Source organism: Chiloscyllium plagiosum, unplaced genomic scaffold (assembly GCF_037043375.1).
Source record: "Chiloscyllium plagiosum isolate Xiang-an unplaced genomic scaffold, Cpla_swu_hap1 HiC_scaffold_15, whole genome shotgun sequence".
In the NCBI taxonomy this organism is placed as follows: Eukaryota; Metazoa; Chordata; class Chondrichthyes; order Orectolobiformes; family Hemiscylliidae; genus Chiloscyllium; species Chiloscyllium plagiosum.
In genome coordinates, this window is record NW_028270153.1 from 48022754 (window position 1) to 48044997 (window position 22244).

Genomic DNA, 22244 nt, shown 5'->3' on the forward strand with positions numbered 1-22244 from the left:
CCTTTCACATTTGATGTAGCCTTAGGGTGTTCGGAAGAACCCCACATTCAATTATCTGTGTTTAAAGTGTTATTTCCCTGATAGATGTACTGTCATAGCCAATCTTTATAGCATGATCCCACAGAATTAGTTAGACTGCTTTTGGAAGCGTTGATTGCAGGGTGAGTGTTGATTGAAAGAACTGACTTGCACTTGTTTAAATGGCTGAGTCCACTTGAATGGACAAACTGTTTAACAACATTTACCAAATACCAGATTCCAGTGGGTCAGGCAGCATCTGTGGAGAGAGAGTTTAGATGACCCTTCATCAGTGTGGAGGATGCAGCACTTAAGCTATAGTTGGGGCAGGGGGTTGGGGTGGTGAAGAGTGTTACAGGAAAAAAATGTTGATAGCTCAGATTAAATGACCGGAATGTGAGAATGGCAGAGCAATGGTGTGTCTAACTACCAGACATGACAGAACAGACAGTTCCACTGGGGTGGCAGGAGGGGACAGAGGACATGGTAACAGAAAATGTAGCAATTAATGATAAAAGAAAGTAATGGGAGTACCTGAATGTTCCAGTGAAGCTCAACGCAAACTGGAGGAACAGCATCTCATCTTCCGACTAGGCACGTTACAGCCTGCCGGTCTCAACACTGAATTCAACAACTTCAGATGATTATCCCATCTCGACCCCTCTGTTTTCATTCTGCTCTGTAATTTTATTTTATTTATTTTATTTCTCTTTTCTTTTTTTACACTGTTCTGTACCTCTTATTTCTTGATTGTCTCTCTTTCTCTCGCTCCCCACTCTCTCATCACCTTTTTCCTCTCCTCTTCCCCCTTTGCTACCCTTCTCCCCTGTTTTCCATTTTGCCTCTGCTTCACCCATCCCCCCATCCCCCACATATTTTGTCACATGGCACTGGCTTCAGCCTTGGTCATTCACAGCTCTTAATCTCCCTATAATCTCTCTATGCACTGTCATTATCACCTCTTTATTGTTACCTTTGCTTCTGGAACCTTCTCTCAGCCGAGTATAAATACCTCCCTATTTCTCCCTTTTTTGTAAGCTTTGACAAAGGGTCAGACAGCATCCAGGGAACAGGAGAATCGATGTTTCGGGCATAAGCCCTTCTTCAGGAAACCAGTTTCTGCAGATATAAAGAATTTGAAATATAATTAGGGGAATAGAAGAAATAACTTGCATGGATTTGTATATCTATTGCACCTTTCACATTTGATGTAGCCTTAGGGAGTTCGGAAGAACCCCACATTAAATTATCTGAAGAAGATATCTGAAGAATTCATTCCTGAAGAAGGGCTTATGCCCGAAACATCGATTCTCCTGTTCCCTGGATGCTGCCTGACCTGCTGCGCTTTTCCAGCAACACATTTTCAGCTCTGATCTCCAGCATCTGCAGACCTCACTTTCTCCTCTTGACAAAGGGTCAGTTAGACTCAAAATGTCAGCTCTTTTCTCTCTTTACAGATGCTGCCAGACCTGCTGAAATTTTCCAGCACTTTCTCTTTTGGAAAGGAATGGGAGTTGGTTCCCTCAACATTCAGTCCAGAAAGCTGTAAAGTGCCTAGTTTGATGATGAGATATTGTTCCTCCAGTTTGTGCTGTGATTAAATGAAGCACTGCAACATGCCGAGGACAGATAAGGGGGCATGCGAGCAAGACACAGCTCGGAGCTGGCTCGGGGAAGGTCAGAGTCATGCTTGTGCACAGATTGGAGGTGTTCTGCAAAGTGGTCACCCAGTCCACATTGGCTTTCTCCAATGTAGAGCAAGCCACGTTGAGTGCAACGAGTACAATACACAAGATTGGAGGAGGGACAAATGAAATGCTGCTTCATCTGGAAAGACTGTATAGGTCTTTGGATGGTGAGCATGGAGAAGGTGAAGATACAGATGTTGCACCTTCTGCAGTTACATGGGAATGTGCTGTGGGAACGGGGACTAGTGTTCGTGGTCGATAAATGGACTAAGGTTGTCCTGGAGGGAATGATCCCAAAGAAATGCAGATGAGGGAATGAGAGGAAGATATGTTTGGTGGTGTCGTTCTGCTGGAGTTGTCTGGAATGGTTGAGAATGATCCTTTAAATGCGAAGGCTGGTGGGATGAAAAGTGAGGACAAGGGGAACCCGATCATGCTGTTGTGAGTGATGGGAAAGGGGCAAGGGCGGACACACAGGTGATAGTCGAACGCAGCTGAGGGCTCTCTCAGCAACAGTGGGTCGGAAACCACGGTGCTAGAAGAAGCAAACCATGTCTGTAACGCTGTTCTGGAAGGTGGCATCATCCGAAGGAATTGGGAGAATGGGATGTGGGGTGTGAGCAGCTGTAGTGAAGGTAGCTATGGGAGTCTGTGGCTTTATAGGGGATGGCAGTAGACAGTTTATTTCCCAAATACCGACATCTATCTGTTGAAACAGAAAATTGCCCAGTTTTTCCTATAATCAAAAGCAAGCCAAATCTAACTGAGCCAGCTACTGCTCCATCAGTCTATTCTCAATGAACTTTTAAGTGATGAAACGGGTCGTGAACAGTACTATTAGGCAGCACTTGCTTAGCAATGAGTCACGAATATGGTGCTGGAAAAGCACAGCAGGTCAGGCAGCATCCGAGGAGCAGGAAAACTGACACTTCGGGCAAAAGCCGTTCATCAGGAATGTCCTCGCTTTTGCCTTGCTTAGCAATAACCTACCCACTGATGCTCAGTTTGGGTTCCACTCAAGATCACTCAGCTCCATATTATATACTGCCTTGACTCAAAGATGGACAAAAGAGCTAATTCCCAGGGGTGAGGTAAGCGTGGCTGGCATCGACATGAAGGCTGCATTTCACTCAGAGTAGCATTAAGAAGCCCTGGTAAAACTTGCGTTAATGGGAATCAGGGGGAAAACTTTCAGTTGGTTTGTACAAAGGAAGATAATTGCCATTGCTCAGCTCTAGAACATCACTGCAAGAGACCCTGAGGGTAGATATTTTTGGATCAACCTGTTCAGACATTATTGACACAACTCTATAACAAGTGGGCCTTGAATTCAGGCTTCCTGGCTTAGAGATAGTGGTGCTACTACTGCATCTTAAGGAAAGGCCCTCCTCCAACAAGATGCAATCTACACATCGCCCCTTGACATTCAGTGGCATTTCTATCACTGAATGTCCTACCGTCAACATCCTGGGGGCCACCATTGAACAGAAACACAAAGGGACTGGCTATATAAATACTGTTGCTACAACAAAAGGTCAAAGGCAAGGAATCCTGCAGTGAGTAACTCACCTCCTGACCCCCTAAAGCCTGTCCACCATCTCCAAAATGCATGTCAGAGATGTGATGGAATACTCCCCATTTGCCTGATGGGTGCAGCTCCAACAACGCAGAAGAAGCTTGACACCATCCAGGTCAAATCAGCCCATTTGAATGGCACCACATCCACAAACAATCTCTTCCTCCCCCACTGACACATATTAACAGCACTGTGCACCATGTACATGATGAACTTCAGAAATTTACCAAGGCTCCTGAGGCAGCGCTTTTCAACCCATAACCAATGTCTGAAGGAGGCAGGCAGCACATACAAGGGTACACCACCAACAGCAAATTCCTTTCCAAGCTACTCACTATCCTGACTTGGAAATATATTGCTGTTCCTTCAGTGTCACGGTGTCAAAAACCTGGAACTCCCTCCGGAACAGCATTATGGATGTCCCTACATCAAATGGATCACAACAGATCAATAAAACAGCTCACTGCAAAATCCTGTAAGGCAATTAGGAATGGACAATTATATACTGAACTAACCAGAGAAGCCCATATCCCCTGAGTGAATCATAAAATCCTCCTTGACTGCCCTGTCCAACACCACCAGCAAATGTACACACATGACCAAGTCATAAGAGTGTCTGCTGCATGAACTGTTGGCACAAGGTGAAGGTCTGACACTGATGTAGCATGGTGCCGTTCTGCAATATATTTAACTGCATAGTGCTCTGAACTGTGAAAAGCTGCTTTCCTCTCGCTACAAACTAAAACAAAATGTAACTCACTGAGACTTGCAATCTCCAATTGAGTGCAAAGTCAATGAGAGCGAAGAAATAAACCTATGAGTGATCAGAAACATAGATGTTTGTGATCTGGCAGAAGTGTGTAAGTTGTCAGCTGTAAATTAAAGGGCTGAAGTGGCTTGAGAGTCAGCCCAACAGTAGGCATGACGATGTATTGAGGCTCGTGGTTAGCTGATGCTGACTTGCTTGGCTGAAGGGTGGAGGAGGATGGAGTCCATGGGACATTCAAGGATATTGTGGTGAAGGTAGATTTGGATGAAGGCCTGAAGAAACAAGCTGCTGCCACCAGTAATCATTCTGAATTTCACGCCAGAAATCAGCACTGTCTAGTGTCTCAGGCAATGAGAGGAGAATAAGCAGCTTAATAGAAATAAGGGGAGTTAGGCTATTAATGAGAAACAAATGTATGGAAATATGCTAGTCACCGCTTCTTAGTGAGATTCTGAACTCATCGTTTAAATCTTAAATGATAAATCTGAAATTTTTTCTCAATTTTGAGATCTCAATTTTTAATTCTCTGTATGTTTCCACATACAGCGACATTGTCCGTGTCACTCAAGACTTGAATGATATAAACCAAAATCAGTAATACTTGTCAAGTGGTCCCAAAATTGGACAATAACTCAAAATATTTCTGTAATCAAACTTACAACCTACTTTTTCATTTCAATACAAAGGTTATAGTGGGAAAAACAGAGCAGGAAGTTTAATATTGGATTTCTGGAATAAATGTATGCTCAATGAGCTGAACAAACAAATATTTATAGATTTATTTGTAGTACTGTTAAGATTACATTTGTACTTTTGAGATGATCAGTTCCTGATCAGCTATTCCAGAGCTCAGTTTTAAGCTGCAGCCGACTGTCATAGATTTGCAGCAAAATAGACTTAGGGATGATATTTTAGACCATAAAACCATAAGACCATAAGACATAGGAGTGGAAGTAAAGCCATTTGGCCCATCGAGTCCACTCTGCCATTTAATCATGGCTGATGGGCATTTTAACTCCACTTACCCGCACTCTCCCTGTAGCCCTTAACTCCTTGCGAGATCAATAATTTATCAATCTCTGCCTTGAAGACATTTAACATCCCAGCCTCCACTGCGCTCTGTGGCAATGAATTCCACAGTCCCATCACTCTCTGGCTGAAGAAGTGTCTCCTCATTTCATTTCTAAATTGACCCCCTCTAATTCTAAGGCTGTGTCCACGGGTCCTAGTCTTCCCGTCTAACAGAAACAGCTTCCCAGCATCCACTCTTTCTAAGCCATGCATTATCTTGTCATTTTGTGAATTTTGTCATCTAGATCTTATTGGAAGCAAGCCCAGAGTAGTAAACAGAGAGAAAAAAAAGTACAAACCAGCAAAACTGTGAAGTGAGCATACAGGGCATACTGTAATTCCATTTCCAGATATACAAGGCAAGTCAGAGTACTGTGTGACATTTCCCAAGTTTTACTTTTTTTCTCTTAAATCTATAGCTTTGCTTTGAGATGCTGAATAGCAATGCATAATGCTGCCTTGTATTAAAAAGTACTAGTTGGTCTTCATAAACTGCTGTACAAATAGTGGAAGAAAATATATTACACCAGAACAGCTTAAATACACCACACATCGTAAAAATAGTCACAGTTTAGGTATCCTTGGAGACAATTTCAAATCATATGATCTATAATTCAAATTGCAGTTGGGTTAAGTTAAACACTGTGTAACAGTGCAATAACACATTTGAACTATTTGTCCTTGTTCAGAGAATTATTTAATATCATGGAGGTAAAAGTCCTTTTTACAAATAAAGGATCAGCTGTATCATATTTATTAATTTTAACAGACACAAATAATGTGGGACTGTACAGTTTTGTTGAAGGTGATGCACTAAGTTTATTAATGGGAGTGGATTAAATGGTGAATCACAATACTCCACCCACACTCCACAAAAACAAGCTTCTACCTAATATTTATAACTGATATAATATTTTGTGACATATTTTGCTTTGATATTTTAAGAAATAAAATTAGATTGAGAACTTATTCTCTTGGATTTATGATTTTCTTTGGAATAAGCCACACCATATTTAAAATATTTTGATTATTGGATGGCGTATTTGGATAATTAAGCAATACAGTTAATACAAATGGATTTAGAAGTAATATAAATGTTTAAATGAACATCTATTTACACATGTGTACATGGTTACTACAAGGAACCGCAGCCATCTGGTTTCTTATCCAACTAGTTATTCTCTATGCATGAAGCTCAATCCCAAGCCCCTGACCATGTAAGCAATCTCAGCCGAACCAATCCTGTCCTCAACCTATGACTATACTTGCAGATTTTTTATTTTGAGCAACTGGATAATGATCAGGAGTAGGAACCTTGTGAATCTTTTATCTTTCTTTTGTTTGTGTGTGCAGTAGCCAATTATAGCAATCCAGCAATTGAAGTTAGCTAGCAGGGAGTTGAAGAGAAATTAAATTCAGGTTTTTTGATCTGTGTGGTTTTGTACTACACCATGTGGTACAGTCTCAGAGTTAAGGGGCCCTAATTTGAGGCTGAGATGAGGAGAAATGTCTTCGCTGAAAGGGTTGTGAGTCTTTGGAACTTCGTGTCGTTAAGAGCTTTTGGGAGCAGACTTATTATGTATGTTTAAGGCTGTGATAGACAGATTCTTGATCAAGGATTATGGAGAAAGGGCAGCTAGATGGATGTGAGGAATGTCAGATCAGCCATGAGCCTAATGAATGGCAGAGCAGGTTCGAGGCTGCCTTAACCCTAACCATAACCCTTGTCCTGTTCCTATTTCTTAGCTTATTCAGATCTTACAGCACTTTCCATTTTGGAAGCAATTGTTGTGTCATCAGCGTCTTACCCGACAGGGGCTGCTCTCATTAGAGAGAGAAGCGACTGGTGGTGATTTAACCTGAGGGCCACAGACCTCAGACGGAAGAGGTTGAGAAGAAGAGTTCTTCACGGTAATCTCAAACCGGTGATGGGAATTGAACCCACACTGTTGGCATCACACTGCTCTGTAAACCAACAATCCAGCCAACTGACCTAAACTGATTGCCTGGAATCAATTATTAATTAATTTAAAATATTCTAATATTAGAAACTGATCATCATGAAAGCGATATTACTGATAGGTACTAGTAAGAGTAGAAAAATGTGTTGCTGGAAAAGCGCAGCAGGTCAGGCAGCATCCAAGGAGCAGGAGAATCGACGTTTCCGGCATAAGCCCTTCTTCAGGAATGAGGAAGGTGTGCCAAGCAGGCTAAGATAAAAGGTAGGGAGGAGGGACTTGGGGGAGGGGCGTTGGGAATGCGATAGGTGGAAAGAGGGTAAGGTGAGGGTGATAGGCCAGAGAGGGGGTGGGGGCGGAGAGGTCGGGAAGAAGATTGCAGGTCAAGAAGGCGTTGCTGAGTCCGAGGGTTGGGACTGAGATAAGGGAGGGGGAGGGGAAATGAGGAAGCTGGAGAAATCTGCATTCATCGCTTGTAGTTGGAGGGTTTCTAGGCGGAAGATGAGGCATTCTTCCTCCAGGCGTCGTGTTGCCATGATCTGGCGATGGAGGAGGCCAAGGACATGCAAGTCATTGGCGGAGTGGGAGGGGGAGTTAAAGTGTTCAGCCACGGGGTGATTGGGTTGGTTGGTGTGGGTGTCCCAGAGGTGTTCTCTGAAACGTTCCGCAAGTAGGCGGCCTGTCTCCCCAATGTAGAGGAGGCCACATTGGATGCAGCGGATGCAGTAAATGATGTGCGTGGAGGTGCAGGTGAATTTTTGACGGATATAGAAGGATCCCTTGGGGCCTTGGAGGGAGTTGAGGGAGGAGGTGGGAGTGCAAGTTTTGCATTTTTAGTGGTTGCAGGGGAAGGTGCCGGGAGTGGAGGTTGGGTTGGTGGGAGGTGTGGACCTGAAGACGGAGTCGCGGAGGGAATGGTCTTTCCGGAACGCTGATAGGGGAGGGGAGGGAAATATATCCTTGGTGGTAGGGTCTATTTGGAGGTGGCGGAAATGACGAAGGATGATACGATGTATCTGGAGGTTGGTGGGGTGGTAGGTGAGGACCAGTGGGGTTCTGTCCTGATGGCGATTGGAGGGGCGGGGTTCAAGGGTGGAGGAGATGCGGTGGAGAGCATTGTCAACTAGTAAGAGTAGGTAACAATGATTTCCATGGAGGGTACAAGTGTCCCTTGATTTTGTATAGATTCATTGTGAAAACTCTGTATGGACTCAGGTTGTTGTGTTTGTGTTTTATTACAATCCCAATAACAAGGCTCATAATGTTTTTCTAAAAAGAAATTAAAATTTCCAATTTGCTAAAAAGATGACATGGCAAGATTTGAAGCTTTGACTGTAATGATCAACACTGGCTATACACTATTCATGTCGGCACCTTATACTTTAGCGTTTCAAACAGAGCTTTGCCCTTTCACTGAAAGCACTGTTGGAAATCTTCCTTGGGTAGCTCTGAGGATTTTCTTCCATTTTCCTTTCACCTTATAACTGTCATTCATGGTGAGGGCTTTCCTCGGAGTTTCTCCCTCGAGCTCAAGGTAGGCAAGTGCTCTAGTCTCATCTTAAATTGTCATTGAATTTAGTCATTTCAATCTGAGCATGAATTCTCACTAGCATTCCCACACGGCGAATCAAAGAGACCTCTGTCCACAGCTGCACTTTTCCCAGATCCTGGCAGATTAACTTGCCTGTGACATTCACTAATATTTTAGGAAGGTGTGTAATTCGATTCTTCATGTTTACTCATGTCTCTCCCCCATCTCCTGACAACATAAATAACACAGTCATCATATCCTAGTAGAAATGCTGATTACCTGATCTTTAAATCCTAACTATATTGTAGCTTGTAAATGAATGAATGGTTTAAACTATCACAATTTGTAACCTAGCTTTCTAAACACTTTCCTGGGACTATGGAATTTCCCAACCTAACCATATAAACATATATATTGCTGCCTTAAGTCTTCAAGCATGAATACCTTAGACTTTCTTTTGAGCAAAACAATTAAGCATTGCTCAGCCTATAATACATTTCCTTTCATCTTCCTATAATACATTAACAATTGTATAAGCCTCCCATTTAGAACAGCTTATGCATTCAGGTGTACATTATTATTCATTTCAAAAAAAATCTTATCACATATTACCACACTTACTACAACTCATGGGGCCTCAGCGAAGAGCCAGTAATAGATTTGGCAAGTCCTTGTTGAGGCCACAAACAAAGCCAAAGTTCTGAATTTAACTGAGTCCTAAATCAAAGGGTATGGTTTTCCTCAGGCTGAAGGGGGCTTAACACTAGGCTTGGAGTGGGACTTGGGGTTGGGGAGAAACTGCAGAACCTGGGACTGCACTTATGGATGGCACCCATCGTATGAAGAATGGTGGGCCATCTGTGAGTGCTACCAGTACAATCAGAGGGGGTGTGATGGTTGTTGCTGAGGTGGATGAGAGACCTAGGGCCTAAAGCAAGTAGGTGAAGACAAACTCTTAAATATCAAAAGGCTGGTGGCTGGAAGAGAAACCCCACCACCATAAGAAACAATTCACCATTTCCTCCCTTTATTAGTTTCATAACCCTTTCCCCCGCAACATCTGGGGCAACATCTATATACAGCAGAAATTCATCCACAGTCACTAAAATGTTGTGTGCACTGTTAAATGCCCCATAATAGGGCCTTGGAGAAATTTGGTTGCCTACCTCCTTTTAAGAGTGTTCACTCATCCCCACTTCCCAAGCTCCTCTACTTATGGCCAGTAAAACTTAGCTTAGAGCCTGTGGGCTCTAGGACAGTGGGTCTAGGCTGAGACTGAATAATGAGTCTGATCGGAAAAGAGAAAAAGAGGAGTTCAGGTGCAGCGTCTGCTGGATTGGAAGGATGGGGAGAATGGCGTCTGTGATTCCAAAATGAAGATGTTTGTTCTATGTCCTTCAAGAAGACAATGAATGGAAGCTCTCATTAGCGACATATTAGGTGTCATTTTAAATATCTACAATCATAGATGATGGTAACTGCTGTTCGCTTTTGTATTCCTATAAAAATCCCAGGTCTGCCTTAGATATTCCTGCATAGATGAATGAAACCCTTTGCTTGGCATACTTGGCAAGGATCTAAAACTATGGTGTCTCTATTAGATGAAACAGTAAACAGATTAATATTGCAGCCATTACAGACACACACGCTATTATATGAAGATGTTTGAAATCCTCATATCAGGATTTGAGCAGATATGAGGAGAGTCCAGAATCATATCTTGGTTTCAGCTGAAGTTCACAAGAAACACTTCCACTAACTGTTAACTTGTCAATTGCAACAGGAAGCTCTGGCAGGAGATAGGGAAATTGTCTGTGGGCTTCCCCTAGTGTTGCACTGTAGATCTCTCACTATTTGTGTAGGAGATGGAAAGGATAGTTCCAAGCGCATTTTGTGAGCCATTTTGGGAGTTGCAGGGCAGGAAAGGCATAGGAGAAAGTGAGGACTGCAGATGCTGGAGTCGATTCTCCTGCTCCTCGGATGCTGCCTGGCCAGGAAAGGCATAGGAGCAAGGCATGGGAACAAAGTGGGGGGACTGCGGTGGGGCGGGGGAGGGTGTGTGTGGCAGGTGGGGAGCAGGACAGGGAAGCATGGAGCTCGCCTGCTGCCATTGAAAGACCGAGATCAGTTTGGCAGGATTCTCATTTTGTGATGTGTGAAGATAAACTTTCAGATAATTTCTTCAAAACCAAGACATAGGGGAGTTTTCAAGGGGTAAGATATTGGGGACAAGCTAATCTTGAAAAAGGTCAGTAAAGGAGGGATAGCAGCAAGAGGTGAATCCAAAGAGGGACCGGATTTTGATCAAGCATCGATTTTGATAACTCACGTGCAGAGAGCCCAGGAGACTGATATGTGCTGGCAACTGAGGTTCAGGCCTATAGCCAGTGCTGACACTGATTGGAACTCTTGAAAAAGGGCAGGTAACATTCTGGCACAAAGTAGGACCTTTCACTGGGAAGATCCCATATCCCAGGTATTTGGTGAAAGAGATGGAATTGTGATGGCAGAATTAGACCCACTTCCACGTTCCCACCTCTGACATGAAAATCCCATACACACTGTTAACAGATAAACTGAGCTCAAAACCCATAAGACTGTCAGTAAAAAATGCCAAAAATTATACTGTGTTCATAATTGGTAGCCACTATTGTTCAGAATGCTGGTATCCCTTATGTATCAATGTTTTTCATTCAAGTCTTCATTGAATGAGACTTGATGAGATATAGTCATGAAAGCTTTCCCTAAGGTGGTCAATTTTAACACAACAATGGGTTTACATTTGCCAAGTTACTGTCAAAACATTTGGAAATATTGGATTTGTAGTCATAACTTGCCAACACAAGTAGTATACAGTCCTTTATCGGGAATGGTTTTGGGCGATTTATTTCTGACCTTCAATTTAACAACACAATTTTAATATCTGCATGTGTTTTAAGCAAGAATAAGTACATGTCGATGTTTGCATCAATTGTTACTCAAACCTTTATTCAGAAGCATCAGTGAGATAGACCCAATAAACCATAACTTTTTGAAACAATATAAGTATTTTGAAGTATCACATCAGTTTAGGGAGAAACCACAAAAACGGAGAAGGGAGGTGTAGTATAAATTGTGATCATTTTTAGAATGCTTTGTATAATAAAGTATCTGTTGGTTCAGTAAGAAAAGCTTTGTGTTAATCCTAGCACTGGCATTCTCCATTATACTGCAAGTTCTTTTCAAAACATCTGCTAGTGCCGACACAAGCACCTCATTATCCTGCGTGAGAAGCTAGTATTTCAGTAACAATAAATGATTCATTTTCATACGACATTGCTGTTCACTCAAAGTTCAACACTGCATCAATTTACAGTTTATTTTCCAAAGGCCATAAAACAATAATAGTATTTTTCAGCTTTCTCCTTCGTAATTTGTTTTTCTTCTTTCAGCAGAACTGAAAGTATTATGTTTCAAATTCCTCATGGAGTGTGAACACTAAGATCATTGAAATGTAAACGTTGCTTCTTTATAACCAAGTGAAAAATATGTTTGTTTATCTATGTTATAACAGGAGGGCACCTGAGAGTGCTGTCTATATTGAAACTCATTGCAAAACATTTGAATTTGCTTTTGTACATATTTCCAAACAGTCCAGCATGAATGCATATTTTTCTAAGGTTTATATTTTATACATATAAAATATATTTATAAACCATCCCATCAACATTTATTGTTGTTCTTTCAAGCCTGTTCTGTGTTTGGCTCACAGCAGACCCCACTCTAAAAAGTGTTTGTGGCATTTCTTATTTTGAGAGACTTTGGGTTAAGTTATTTGGCTAATTAATATGTTTGTTGTTAGTTTCCAGTTTAAAGAGTCATCATTCAGTGCCCAAGTAAGGGCAGTCATTTACAAGAAAAGTAGTTGCTTTTATCAGCAGTTTCCCAGAATGAGATCAATAATGTGAGTGGTGGGTGTCATACAAATCATATGTTTTGGAGATAGGACAGACACAAGAGAAATCTGAGAGTCCAGGGCAAGAGAGAGACAACCCTTTGAGATGTTCAACTTGGTGAGCAAAGAGAAGTAAGGAATGAAGCAGCCAAGGTGGTCTTACTCTGAGTGACAATGGTTTCCAGGAGTAATTCTTGCAAGTAAGGAAGGATGGTACAAAGAAAACCAGTTTAAGAAGGTAGTGGAGAAGGATGACAAGAATTATCTTTGCACCTTCTAGGATATTTCTGAAGTGTGGACATATGGGGACAATAGTATTTTCCAATTAAACTTGATTGTGTTACAAAATACACTGAAATCCAATTGAAGATTGTGTTTAGAATATGATGCAGTTGCACATGCAAGAAGCTACATTTATTCACACATAAAGCGCCATTCTTTATTGCTGAAGCAAGGCAATGGAGAAAGACCATTCTCATGGCAATATCCTGACAATCAGTATTGACTTGCCTGGTTTGAATTTTATCAGTTAATTATAACAGTTACCAGTTCCAACCATAGGCGAAAGTGAATACTGCAGATGCTGGAGATTAGAGTCAAGAGTGTGGTGCTGGAAAAGTACAGCAGGTCAGGCAGCATTCGAGGAGCAGGAAAATTGACATTTTGGGAAAAGGTCCTTCATCAGGAATGAGGCTGGGAGCCTGGTGGGTGGAGAGATAAATGGGAGGGGGTGGGGCTGGGGGAAAGGTAGCTGAGAGTGCAATAAGTCGATGGAGGTGGGGGTAAAGGTGATAGGTAAGAGGGGAGGGAGATGGACAGACGGGGGTAAAGGTGATAGGTAAGATAGGTGGGAAGGGAGATGGACAGACGGGATGGGTCATGAGGGCGGTGCTGAGCTGAAAGGTTGGATCTGGGGTAAGGTGGGGGGAGGGGAAATGAGGAAACTGGTGAAATCCACATTGTTACCATGGGGTTAGAGGGTCCCGAGGCGGAAGGTGAAGTGTTCTTCCTCACGGCGTCAGGTATCCAACCAATCAGCAGCCCCTTCTCTCACCATCTATTGTCACATCCTTTTTAAATTAGGTTTCTTGTGTTTCAGTCCTGATTTCCAGGATGAACTGCTGCAAGTGTCGAGGTTCTCTTCTTTGTTGGAGTTCTGTGCTACCAAGATATTATTATACAATTTTAATTTCAATACTTTGACTGGAGGATGCTGTGATGATATATGGGAGATGGATTGAACAGTGGAAAATTGTGGAACAGCTGGGAGAATGAGATTTTGATGGAAACCAGAGTCTGAGTGTCTGTTCATGGACAGCCCACATGAGTGATGGGGGTCTAGAACTCTCCTCCCTAATTCTCTTCCTTTTTGCTACCCTTGTTCTCTCAGGGTAGCCTCTGATGAGAGCGAGGAAAAGATGTGCTCTCATGATAGCAAAATTGTAGAGGGATCAACAGGCTGCCATGACATTGGACAGATGTGGATGTCACTGGCCAAGCCAGTATTTATTGCCTATCTCCAGTTTGCTCAGAGGGCAGCTGAGAGCCAGCCATATTGCTGAGGGCTTGGACTCACATGTAGGTCAGACCAAGTAAGGATGGCAGATTTCCTTCTCTAAAGGATATTAGTGAATCAGATAAGCTTTTCTGACAAGTGACAATGGTTCCATGATGGTCCTTAGACTCTTAATCCCAGATTTTTAATTGAATCCAAATTCCATCATCTGCCATGGTTCTCAGAGTATTACCTGGGTCTTTGGATTAATTACCTGCCTGTCTTCGGATGCTGCCTGAATTGCTGTGCTCTTCCAGCACCACTGATCCAGAATCTTTGGATTAATAGTCTAGTGATAACACCACGAGACCATCACCTTCCTGATGTGATATTGATGTATGAACAGCTAAAGAATCTCTGGTTCAATTTCCAGTCTCTGCTACGTTAATGATCAGAATAGCAGGCGGAGTGCCACTGAGCATGCAAAGGGATTCACTGTATTTTCCCCAGGTTCTGGGTGAAGGGCTGGAGTTTAAAAGCCCACCCTAAAAGGAAACCTAAATAAAACAATTAAAAACCTACTTCCTGGGTGAGGTTTGGCCCTCGATCCATCTCCCAATAGGTTTGGCCATCACTATGTACATGCTAATGTAGTGCAGATCCTGATAACATCTCAGTCTACAAAGTCCCTAACTACTAGGGTCCAGTGTCCTGCTCATCTGCTCAAAACAGTAGGTTCTATTTAAAAGTGGGTGGAAAAGTAGTGTAAGAAAGAGTGAATTCTTCCCCTCATTTGAACTGCACCCTGCAGTCTGATAGGGGGTACTTTAAATTAGGGCAGCAGACACTAAAGTATAGTAAAAAACAGAGGGTGGTGGAGGGTTGCATTTCAGACTGGAGACCTGTGACCAGTGGTGTGCCGCATGAATCAGTGCTGGGTCCACTACTTTTCATCCTTTATATAAATGGTTTGGATGTGAACATAGGAGATATTGTTAGTAAGTTTGCAGATAGCGAAGAAGGTTACCTCAGATTAAAACAGGACCTTGATCAGATGGGCCAATGGGCTGAGGAGTGGCAGATGAAGTTTAATTTAGGTAAATGCGAAGTGCTGCATTTTGAGAAAGCAAATCAGAGCAGGACTTATATACTTAATGCTAAGGTCCTGGGGAGTGTTGCTGAACAAAGAGCCCTTGGAGTGTAGGTTCATACTTCCTTGAAAGTGGAGTCGCAGGTAGATAGGATAGTGAAGTTGGTATTTAGTATGCTTTCTTTTATTGGACAGAGCATTGAGTACAGGAGTTGGGAGGCCATGTTGCAGCTGTACAGGGTGCTGGTTAGGCCAGTCTTGGAATATTGTGTGCAGTTCTGGTGTCCCTCCTATTGGAAGGATGTTGTGAAACTTGAAAGGGTTCAGAAAAGATTTACAAGAATGTTGCCAAGGTTGGAGAATTTGACCTATAGGGAGAGGTTGAATAAGCTGGGGCTGTTTTCCCCGGAGCGTCGGAGGCTGAGGGGTGACTTTATAGAGGTTTATAAAATCATGAGGGGCACAGATAGGGTAAATAGACAAGGTATTTTCCCTAGATTGGGGGAGTCCAGAACTAGAGGGCATAGGTCTAGGGTGAGAGGGGAAAGATGTAAAAGAGACTTAAGAGCAACTTTTTCACGCAGAGGGTGGTACGTGTATGGAATGAGCTGCCAGAGGAAGTGGTGGAGGCTAGTACAATTGCAACATTTAAAGTCATTTGGATGGGTATATGAATAGGAAGGGTTTAGAGAGATATGGGCCAAGTGTTGGCAAATGGGACTACATTATGTTAGGATATCAGGTCAGCATGGACGAGTTGGACCGAAGGGTGTGTTTCCATGCTGTACATCTCTATGACTCTATGACTCTAACTGAAGTTATTGTTTCCATCAGTGAGATTGGCAAAGCAGGTGGAGGGCCCCAGCTGTTCTTCTGGCTGAGCCTTTTTTGGATTTTGTAAATGAACTGTTCACACACCCAAAATAGCCTCTTGGTTTGGGAAGGCAGGAATATTCAAGTCTCCTCTGCATTACTCATCTGGTCTGGAGTAGTTGAAGGGACTGTCATACGCTGTGATAGATTGAGTTTTGTAGGGCTACAAATGCTGCTCCTGATGCAAACATGATCGCAAAATTTGGCCTTATCTTTCAATGGGTTGTTAAGTTTCGACAAGATGGAGCTTAATTTAGGTAAACATGAGGAGCTGCATTTTGCTGGGGCAAATCAGAGCAGGACTTATACACTTAATGGTATGGTCCCGGGGAATGTTGCCGAACCTTAGAGTGGAGGTTCATAACTCCTTGAAAGTGGAGTCACAGGTAGATGGATAGCGAAGAGGCATTTGGTATGCTTGCCTTTATTGGTCAGTGCATTGAATATAGGAGTTGGGAGGTCATGTTGTGGCTGTACATGACATTGGTTAGGCCACTTTTGGTATGCTGCATTCAATTCTGGTCTCCCTGCCATAGGAATGGTGTTAAACTTGAAAGGGAGGAGAAATGATTTACAAGGATGTTGCCAGGGTTCGAGCTACAGGGAGAGGCTGAATAGGCTGGGGCTGTTTTCCTTGGAGTGTCAGAAGCTGAGGCATGACCTTAGAAGTTTATAAAATCTTGAGGGGTATGGATAGGGTGAATAGTGAAGGTCTTTTCCCCCAGGGTAGGGGATTCCAAAACTAGAGGGCATAGATTTAAGGTGAGAGGGGAAAGATTTAAAAAGCACCTAAGGGGCAACTTTTCCATGCAGAGGGTGGTTCCTGTATGAAATGAGCTGCCAGAGGAAGTGGTGGAGGCTTATACAATGACAATATTTAAAAGGCATCTGGATGGGTATATGAATAGGAAAGGTTTAGAGGGATATGGAGCAAATGCTAGTAAATGGTCTAGAATAATTTAGGATATCTGATCAGCATGGACGAGTTGGATCGAAGAGTGTTGTTTCCGTGCTACACACCCCGAGGACTCTATGAGTCTAGAAAGAGTTCAGAAAAGATTTACAAGGATGTTGCCGGGGTTGGAGAGTTTGAGCTGTAGGGACAGGAGGAATAGCCTGGGGCTATTTTCTCTGGAGCGTCAGAAGTTGAGCAGTGATCTTATAGAAGTTAATAAAGTCAAGGGTAGGTTGAATAGCCAAGATCTTTTCCCCAAGGTAGGGGAGTCCAAAACTAGAGGGCATACCTTTAAGGTGAGTACGGAAAGATTTAAAAGGGACCTAAGGGGCAACTTTTTCATGCAGTGTGTGGTGCTTGTGTGGAAGGAACTGTCAGAGGAAGTGGTGGAGGGTGGTACAATTACAGCATTTAAAAGGCATCTGGATGGGATATAAATAGGAATTGTTTAGAAAGACATGGGCTAAATGCTGACAATTGGGACTACATTAATTTAGATTATCTGGTTGGCATGGACGAGTTGGACCGAAGGGTCTGTTTCAGTGCTATACATCCCTCTGACTCTATGATATAAGATGGTACCAATCCATAGAACATAGCGTACACCTTGCATCTTGATATGCTTTAAAACTCTCAGTTACACAGGTTAATAAGATCCTTCCTATTCCTGGAGTAATTCTCGCTATCCAGAATTCAAGCTACTCATTAAACTTGTGACACAGCTGTTGATTGAGTATTGTAATTCCATTTTGCACAAGGTATAATCTTCCTGCTCAACAGAGAGGTACATTGGAAACCTGCCTTAAAATTTCTTTCTTCAGTTAACTTCTTCACATCAGCTTAAAAAACATTTGATTTTGAAACTCTTTAATTGTTGCTTAGGTTTTGACTGTTGGCAGTAAGATTGATTTTCTTTCAGCTGTATTTGTATGTGAGGCAGAGAAAAATGTCCAAGGAACAATCATAAAATACTGTTTGAATGTTTTTACAGAGCTTTAAAATATAGGAAACCATTCCTCAGATGCATGCAATTACCCTCAGTCTATGTGGTCAGAGCTATGCACTCACCCTCCTTTAACTGCCGAAACCAGGAATTGCTGGGAAGCTAAACATGCCTCCCACCTCCTGTTTTGTCAAAGCACAGCTCCTCCCTCCACAGCAATCCCAAATTAATATTGCCAGGTTTCAGAAGTCCTCCCATAGTTCTAGGACAAATCCAAATCTGTATGTCCCATTCCACCATCTCCCCATCCTGCCCCCTGTCCCCCAATGCTATAGGAGGGAAAAAAACATGTTTGAAGAATGTTGTTGCCTATCAATTCTTTGGGAGCAGACAGTTCTGCAGACCCCTACCTAAACAGCCAATGCAGACTTCCTCAATGATATCAATTAAAAAGCCATAGGATTCCACATCCACCAATGACGATGTTTGCTCCTGGCCAATCTATGCAGACTACAAAGCAGTGGTATATGATGTGCTACAAATTCTTCGTACATCAAATCTGAGTCTGTCTGTCTCAGTACCAGAGTGCCAGATTACTCCCCAATACAACTAAACTCTGGCTAGCATTATTAATTATCAGATGTCTCTGTCCAGTTACTACATTTTACCAGCTATCTTGCTTCATATTCTCAGCTTTGATATCCATACAAGGTAAATATATGTCTTGAGGTATCAAGGTAGCTCTGTTATAATTTTCACACTAAAGAGATTTGTGAAATTTAGTCTCATAAATACCAGCATACAAATCGAATTCTAATTTTAAACTATAACAATAAGTCAGCAGCCTGATTTATCCCTTAGGTGGTATAAATGTATAACAGCAGACATCTTCGGACTCATTGCAAACTACACAATTCAACTTTATTCTCAATTGTGTATTTCAGGAAACAGGTGACAGCAATAAGGACTATACAACACCGTCACACGGTAACAAAGAATCTCAAAATTCAACTTCAAAATCATCTGAGAACCTCCAGGAACCTGAGAAGGATAATAAAGTAGACACACCTGCAGACGATAAGTCGGTCATGAATTTCTTCAAAACGCTTGTAAGCGATGACAGGTTATTGTGTTGGGTTCCGTGGTCAGGAATATGTTGCTGATGCAGAAGGAACTTAAGATCTTTTTAGGAATCCCAGGACAATCTGCACAAGTTTTAATGCAAGATCAATTCTATTCTATCACTTTTTTTAAAAGTAGACTTTCAAATTTATGTTAGAAATCTTGAGAGGATACAGAGGAGATTTAGGAGGATGTTGCCAAGAATGGAGAACATTAACTCTGAGAAAAGATTGATTCAGTTTGGTTTACTCTCTTTGGAAAAGACAAGGCTGAGGTTGTGTAGCTCGATCTCCGATTTAAAGTTCCACTTGAGGACTTGATGGTAACACTAGTTGATCCTGCAGATCCTTTCAAAATAGCTGTCTGTAAGAGCAGGACACTTTCATGTTTAGTCATTCTTGAAGTACAGTCTTCCTCTCTCCCCACTCCTGAGAGCACCTGGTGTCACACTAATGTTGTTCTAAACAAATCTGACCTTGGGAACAAATATAAGAATGTGCTGGTCAGCCTCATGAGTAACTAGACGCAGGACAGCCTCTAAGTAGAAGATGAAATGGAAAGCTTGAAAATATCAGTTTTTGTTTCCCATTACAAACTCTGTATTGCCATTATTAATTGTGTCTCTCTTAATCATGAAGACCACATATTATCATCCCTGTAACTGACTTCAGTCCATGCCACAGTCCATCTGTGTTGAAGCCTCCATCCTTGTCTTTATCATTGTTTTACTCGACTATTTTGGAGTATCAACTAACTGTAATTTTCATTATAGGTGACACCAACAAAGTCTTCTTCCAAGGCAGAACTTGACTCACAGCAGACATCAGATGACAAGGTGAGCCTCTTGTTTATTTTCCCTTCCCTTTTTGTTTCTTTATATCACATATCATCTTGCCACCAGCTATCAAGTGAGCAACTCATGAGCAGGAGCATGAACAGGAAGAAGACAAAGAAGAAAATGAGAAGCAGCAGACAACAACAGAGCCCCTTTCAGTCCACGCTGTCTGTGGAGAGCTAACTTCAGTGCATTATAAATCACTACAAACCCATCCTTTACTTCCTAACAGTCTTAAACTCGACCTTCCTTGTGTCACTGACCATCAAAGTGTCCGTTTGTCCGCCATGCAGAAATAAAGCCACCAATGAAATAGGCAATTCAAGCAAAATTTATGAATGAAATCATGTGGTATTACATAGAAAATAAGTCAATTACTCTTTCACATTTTCTTGGTTTCTGTCTTCTGTGTGCTAGTACCAGTTAGTTAGTGCTGTTCCAGAAGCTACAATGTGGCTGGTGGAAGGCTGCTGACATTCAATAGAGGAGATTGCTGATTGCTTTCAAGCTGATCTTGAGTAGCCACAGCTCCAGATAACATGGTGGCATACACCGTATTGCACTATCTCAGCACGGGTGGCAGAAGTCTGGGTGGCTGACTAATGGACAGGCAATAACCACAACAATGACCTTGGATCAGAAGACCAAGATATAGGGTCAGTTTGGGTAGAGATAAAAAAATAAAAAAGATAAGAGATCACTTGTGATCTGGTGTATAGAGCCAGTTACACTGTGTAGGACAAGGTATAGAGGAAGAAATAAATAGGGCATGTAAGAAAGATGCCACAATAATCATGGGTGACTTTAATCTACATGTAGATTGGGTGAATCAGATTGGCAAAAATAGCCTCAAAAATTAATTCATACTGTATTCTACTCAATGTTTACAGCAGTATATTCTAGATAAAACCAGGGAATAGTCTATTTTAGATACAGGAATGACAAATGTGACAGGATTACTCAACAAACTCATGCTAAAGGAGCATTCAGGCGACAGTGAAATAATGTGATAGAATTTCATATTTAGTTTGAAGGGAAAACATTAAGGTCTATGATGAGTGTTCTAAACCTGAATGAAGGTCATTGTAAAATGAAGGCAGAGCCAGCTAGTATGAACTGGGAAACTGGTTTCAAAGGTCGGATATTGGAAATGTAGTGGCAGACCTTTAAGGAGATATTTAATAATTTTCAGGAAAATGTTTACGCCAGCCAGAAAAAAAACCTCTTGGAGAAGGACACATCATCTGTGGCTCAGTAAGGAAGTTAAGGACACTATAAAATTTAAAGAAATGCTGTATAACTCTGCAGACATTAAACGTAGTCATAACGTTGGCCAGAAGCAGTAAGGAATGAATTTTTAAAAGTGCAGGCTGATAGAAAACTAGGTAGAAATACAAAAATAATCAGGAAGTCTTTCTACAAAAATTAAAATAAGAAAAGAGTAACCAAAGCTAGCATTTGTTCTGTAGTGAGTGAGACTGAGACAATGATGTAGAAAAGAAGGAAAGCTTTGGGGGATGGGGAATTGACTAAGTATTTAAGTATAAGTATCGCAAGTCAACCTTCACTGTAGAAGATGTGGAAATTTTCTCAAAATTGCTTAAAGACCCAGATGTGGAAGAAAAGGAGCAGGAACTTATAACATTCACTATGATCAGGGAAAAATTTTGACCAAAAGATTGACAAGTTAATTAAGCCTTACTTTGTAATGGCTATGGTCTGACTGCTGGAAATTGGGATTAGATTAGTTAGGTGCTTGTTTTTGACCGGTGCAGACGCAATGGTCTGACTCTATAAATGGGAACAGAGTTTTTAATTAAAAGTACGTTAAGGGATATTTGATTTTATCAGTCAGCTCGGTTTAGTGATTAATCACATACAAATGTGACAATATTGAATGCAGCTTTCTTTATTGCAGAAAAAAGTAAGTGTTGAACAGAAAGAAGCAGCAGCCAAATCTCACAAATCAGAACAAAAAGCAGCAGATCAGGAGATACCCAAGACAAATGATGCAGAATTTCTTGATAAAGCAAAACTAGAAAAGACACCAACACAAAGTCCATTTGGAAAACTGTTTAAGCAAAAGGTCAGTATCAATGCAGAAATTTGATGATTTTGAATAACAATGCTTATCAGGAATTATTATGTTTTCCCCATTTTTGCATTGCTCTCCTGAAATGTAGAATGAAATAATTCTTCATACCATAGTCAAACATACTTATACACTTAATTACAATTTTAATTTGGACTAATTCTCATGGATGTATAGCAGTCTGCATAATCAAATCCAAATTTCCATTACAAACAGCTTTAACAAATGGCAGACCAAAAGTCAAATCCATTTACTGACTAAAATGCAATCAAACAGATTAACTAAACAGGTAGA

General features: G+C 41.7%; 1 protein-coding gene across 5 annotated transcripts in view; it reads left to right on the top strand.

Annotated features, from left to right (window-relative positions):
* Positions 1-22244, top strand: part of bcas1 (brain enriched myelin associated protein 1) — a 147321-nt gene that overhangs the window by 60100 nt on the left and 64977 nt on the right. For all 5 annotated transcript variants that reach the window (XM_043710235.2, XM_087994946.1, XM_043710239.2 and 2 more), the window contains 3 exons: positions 18846-19010; positions 19796-19858; positions 21777-21944. In XM_043710235.2, the coding sequence (XP_043566170.2) occupies positions 18846-19010; positions 19796-19858; positions 21777-21944 (396 nt within the window). The remainder of the gene's footprint in view (positions 1-18845; positions 19011-19795; positions 19859-21776; positions 21945-22244) is intronic.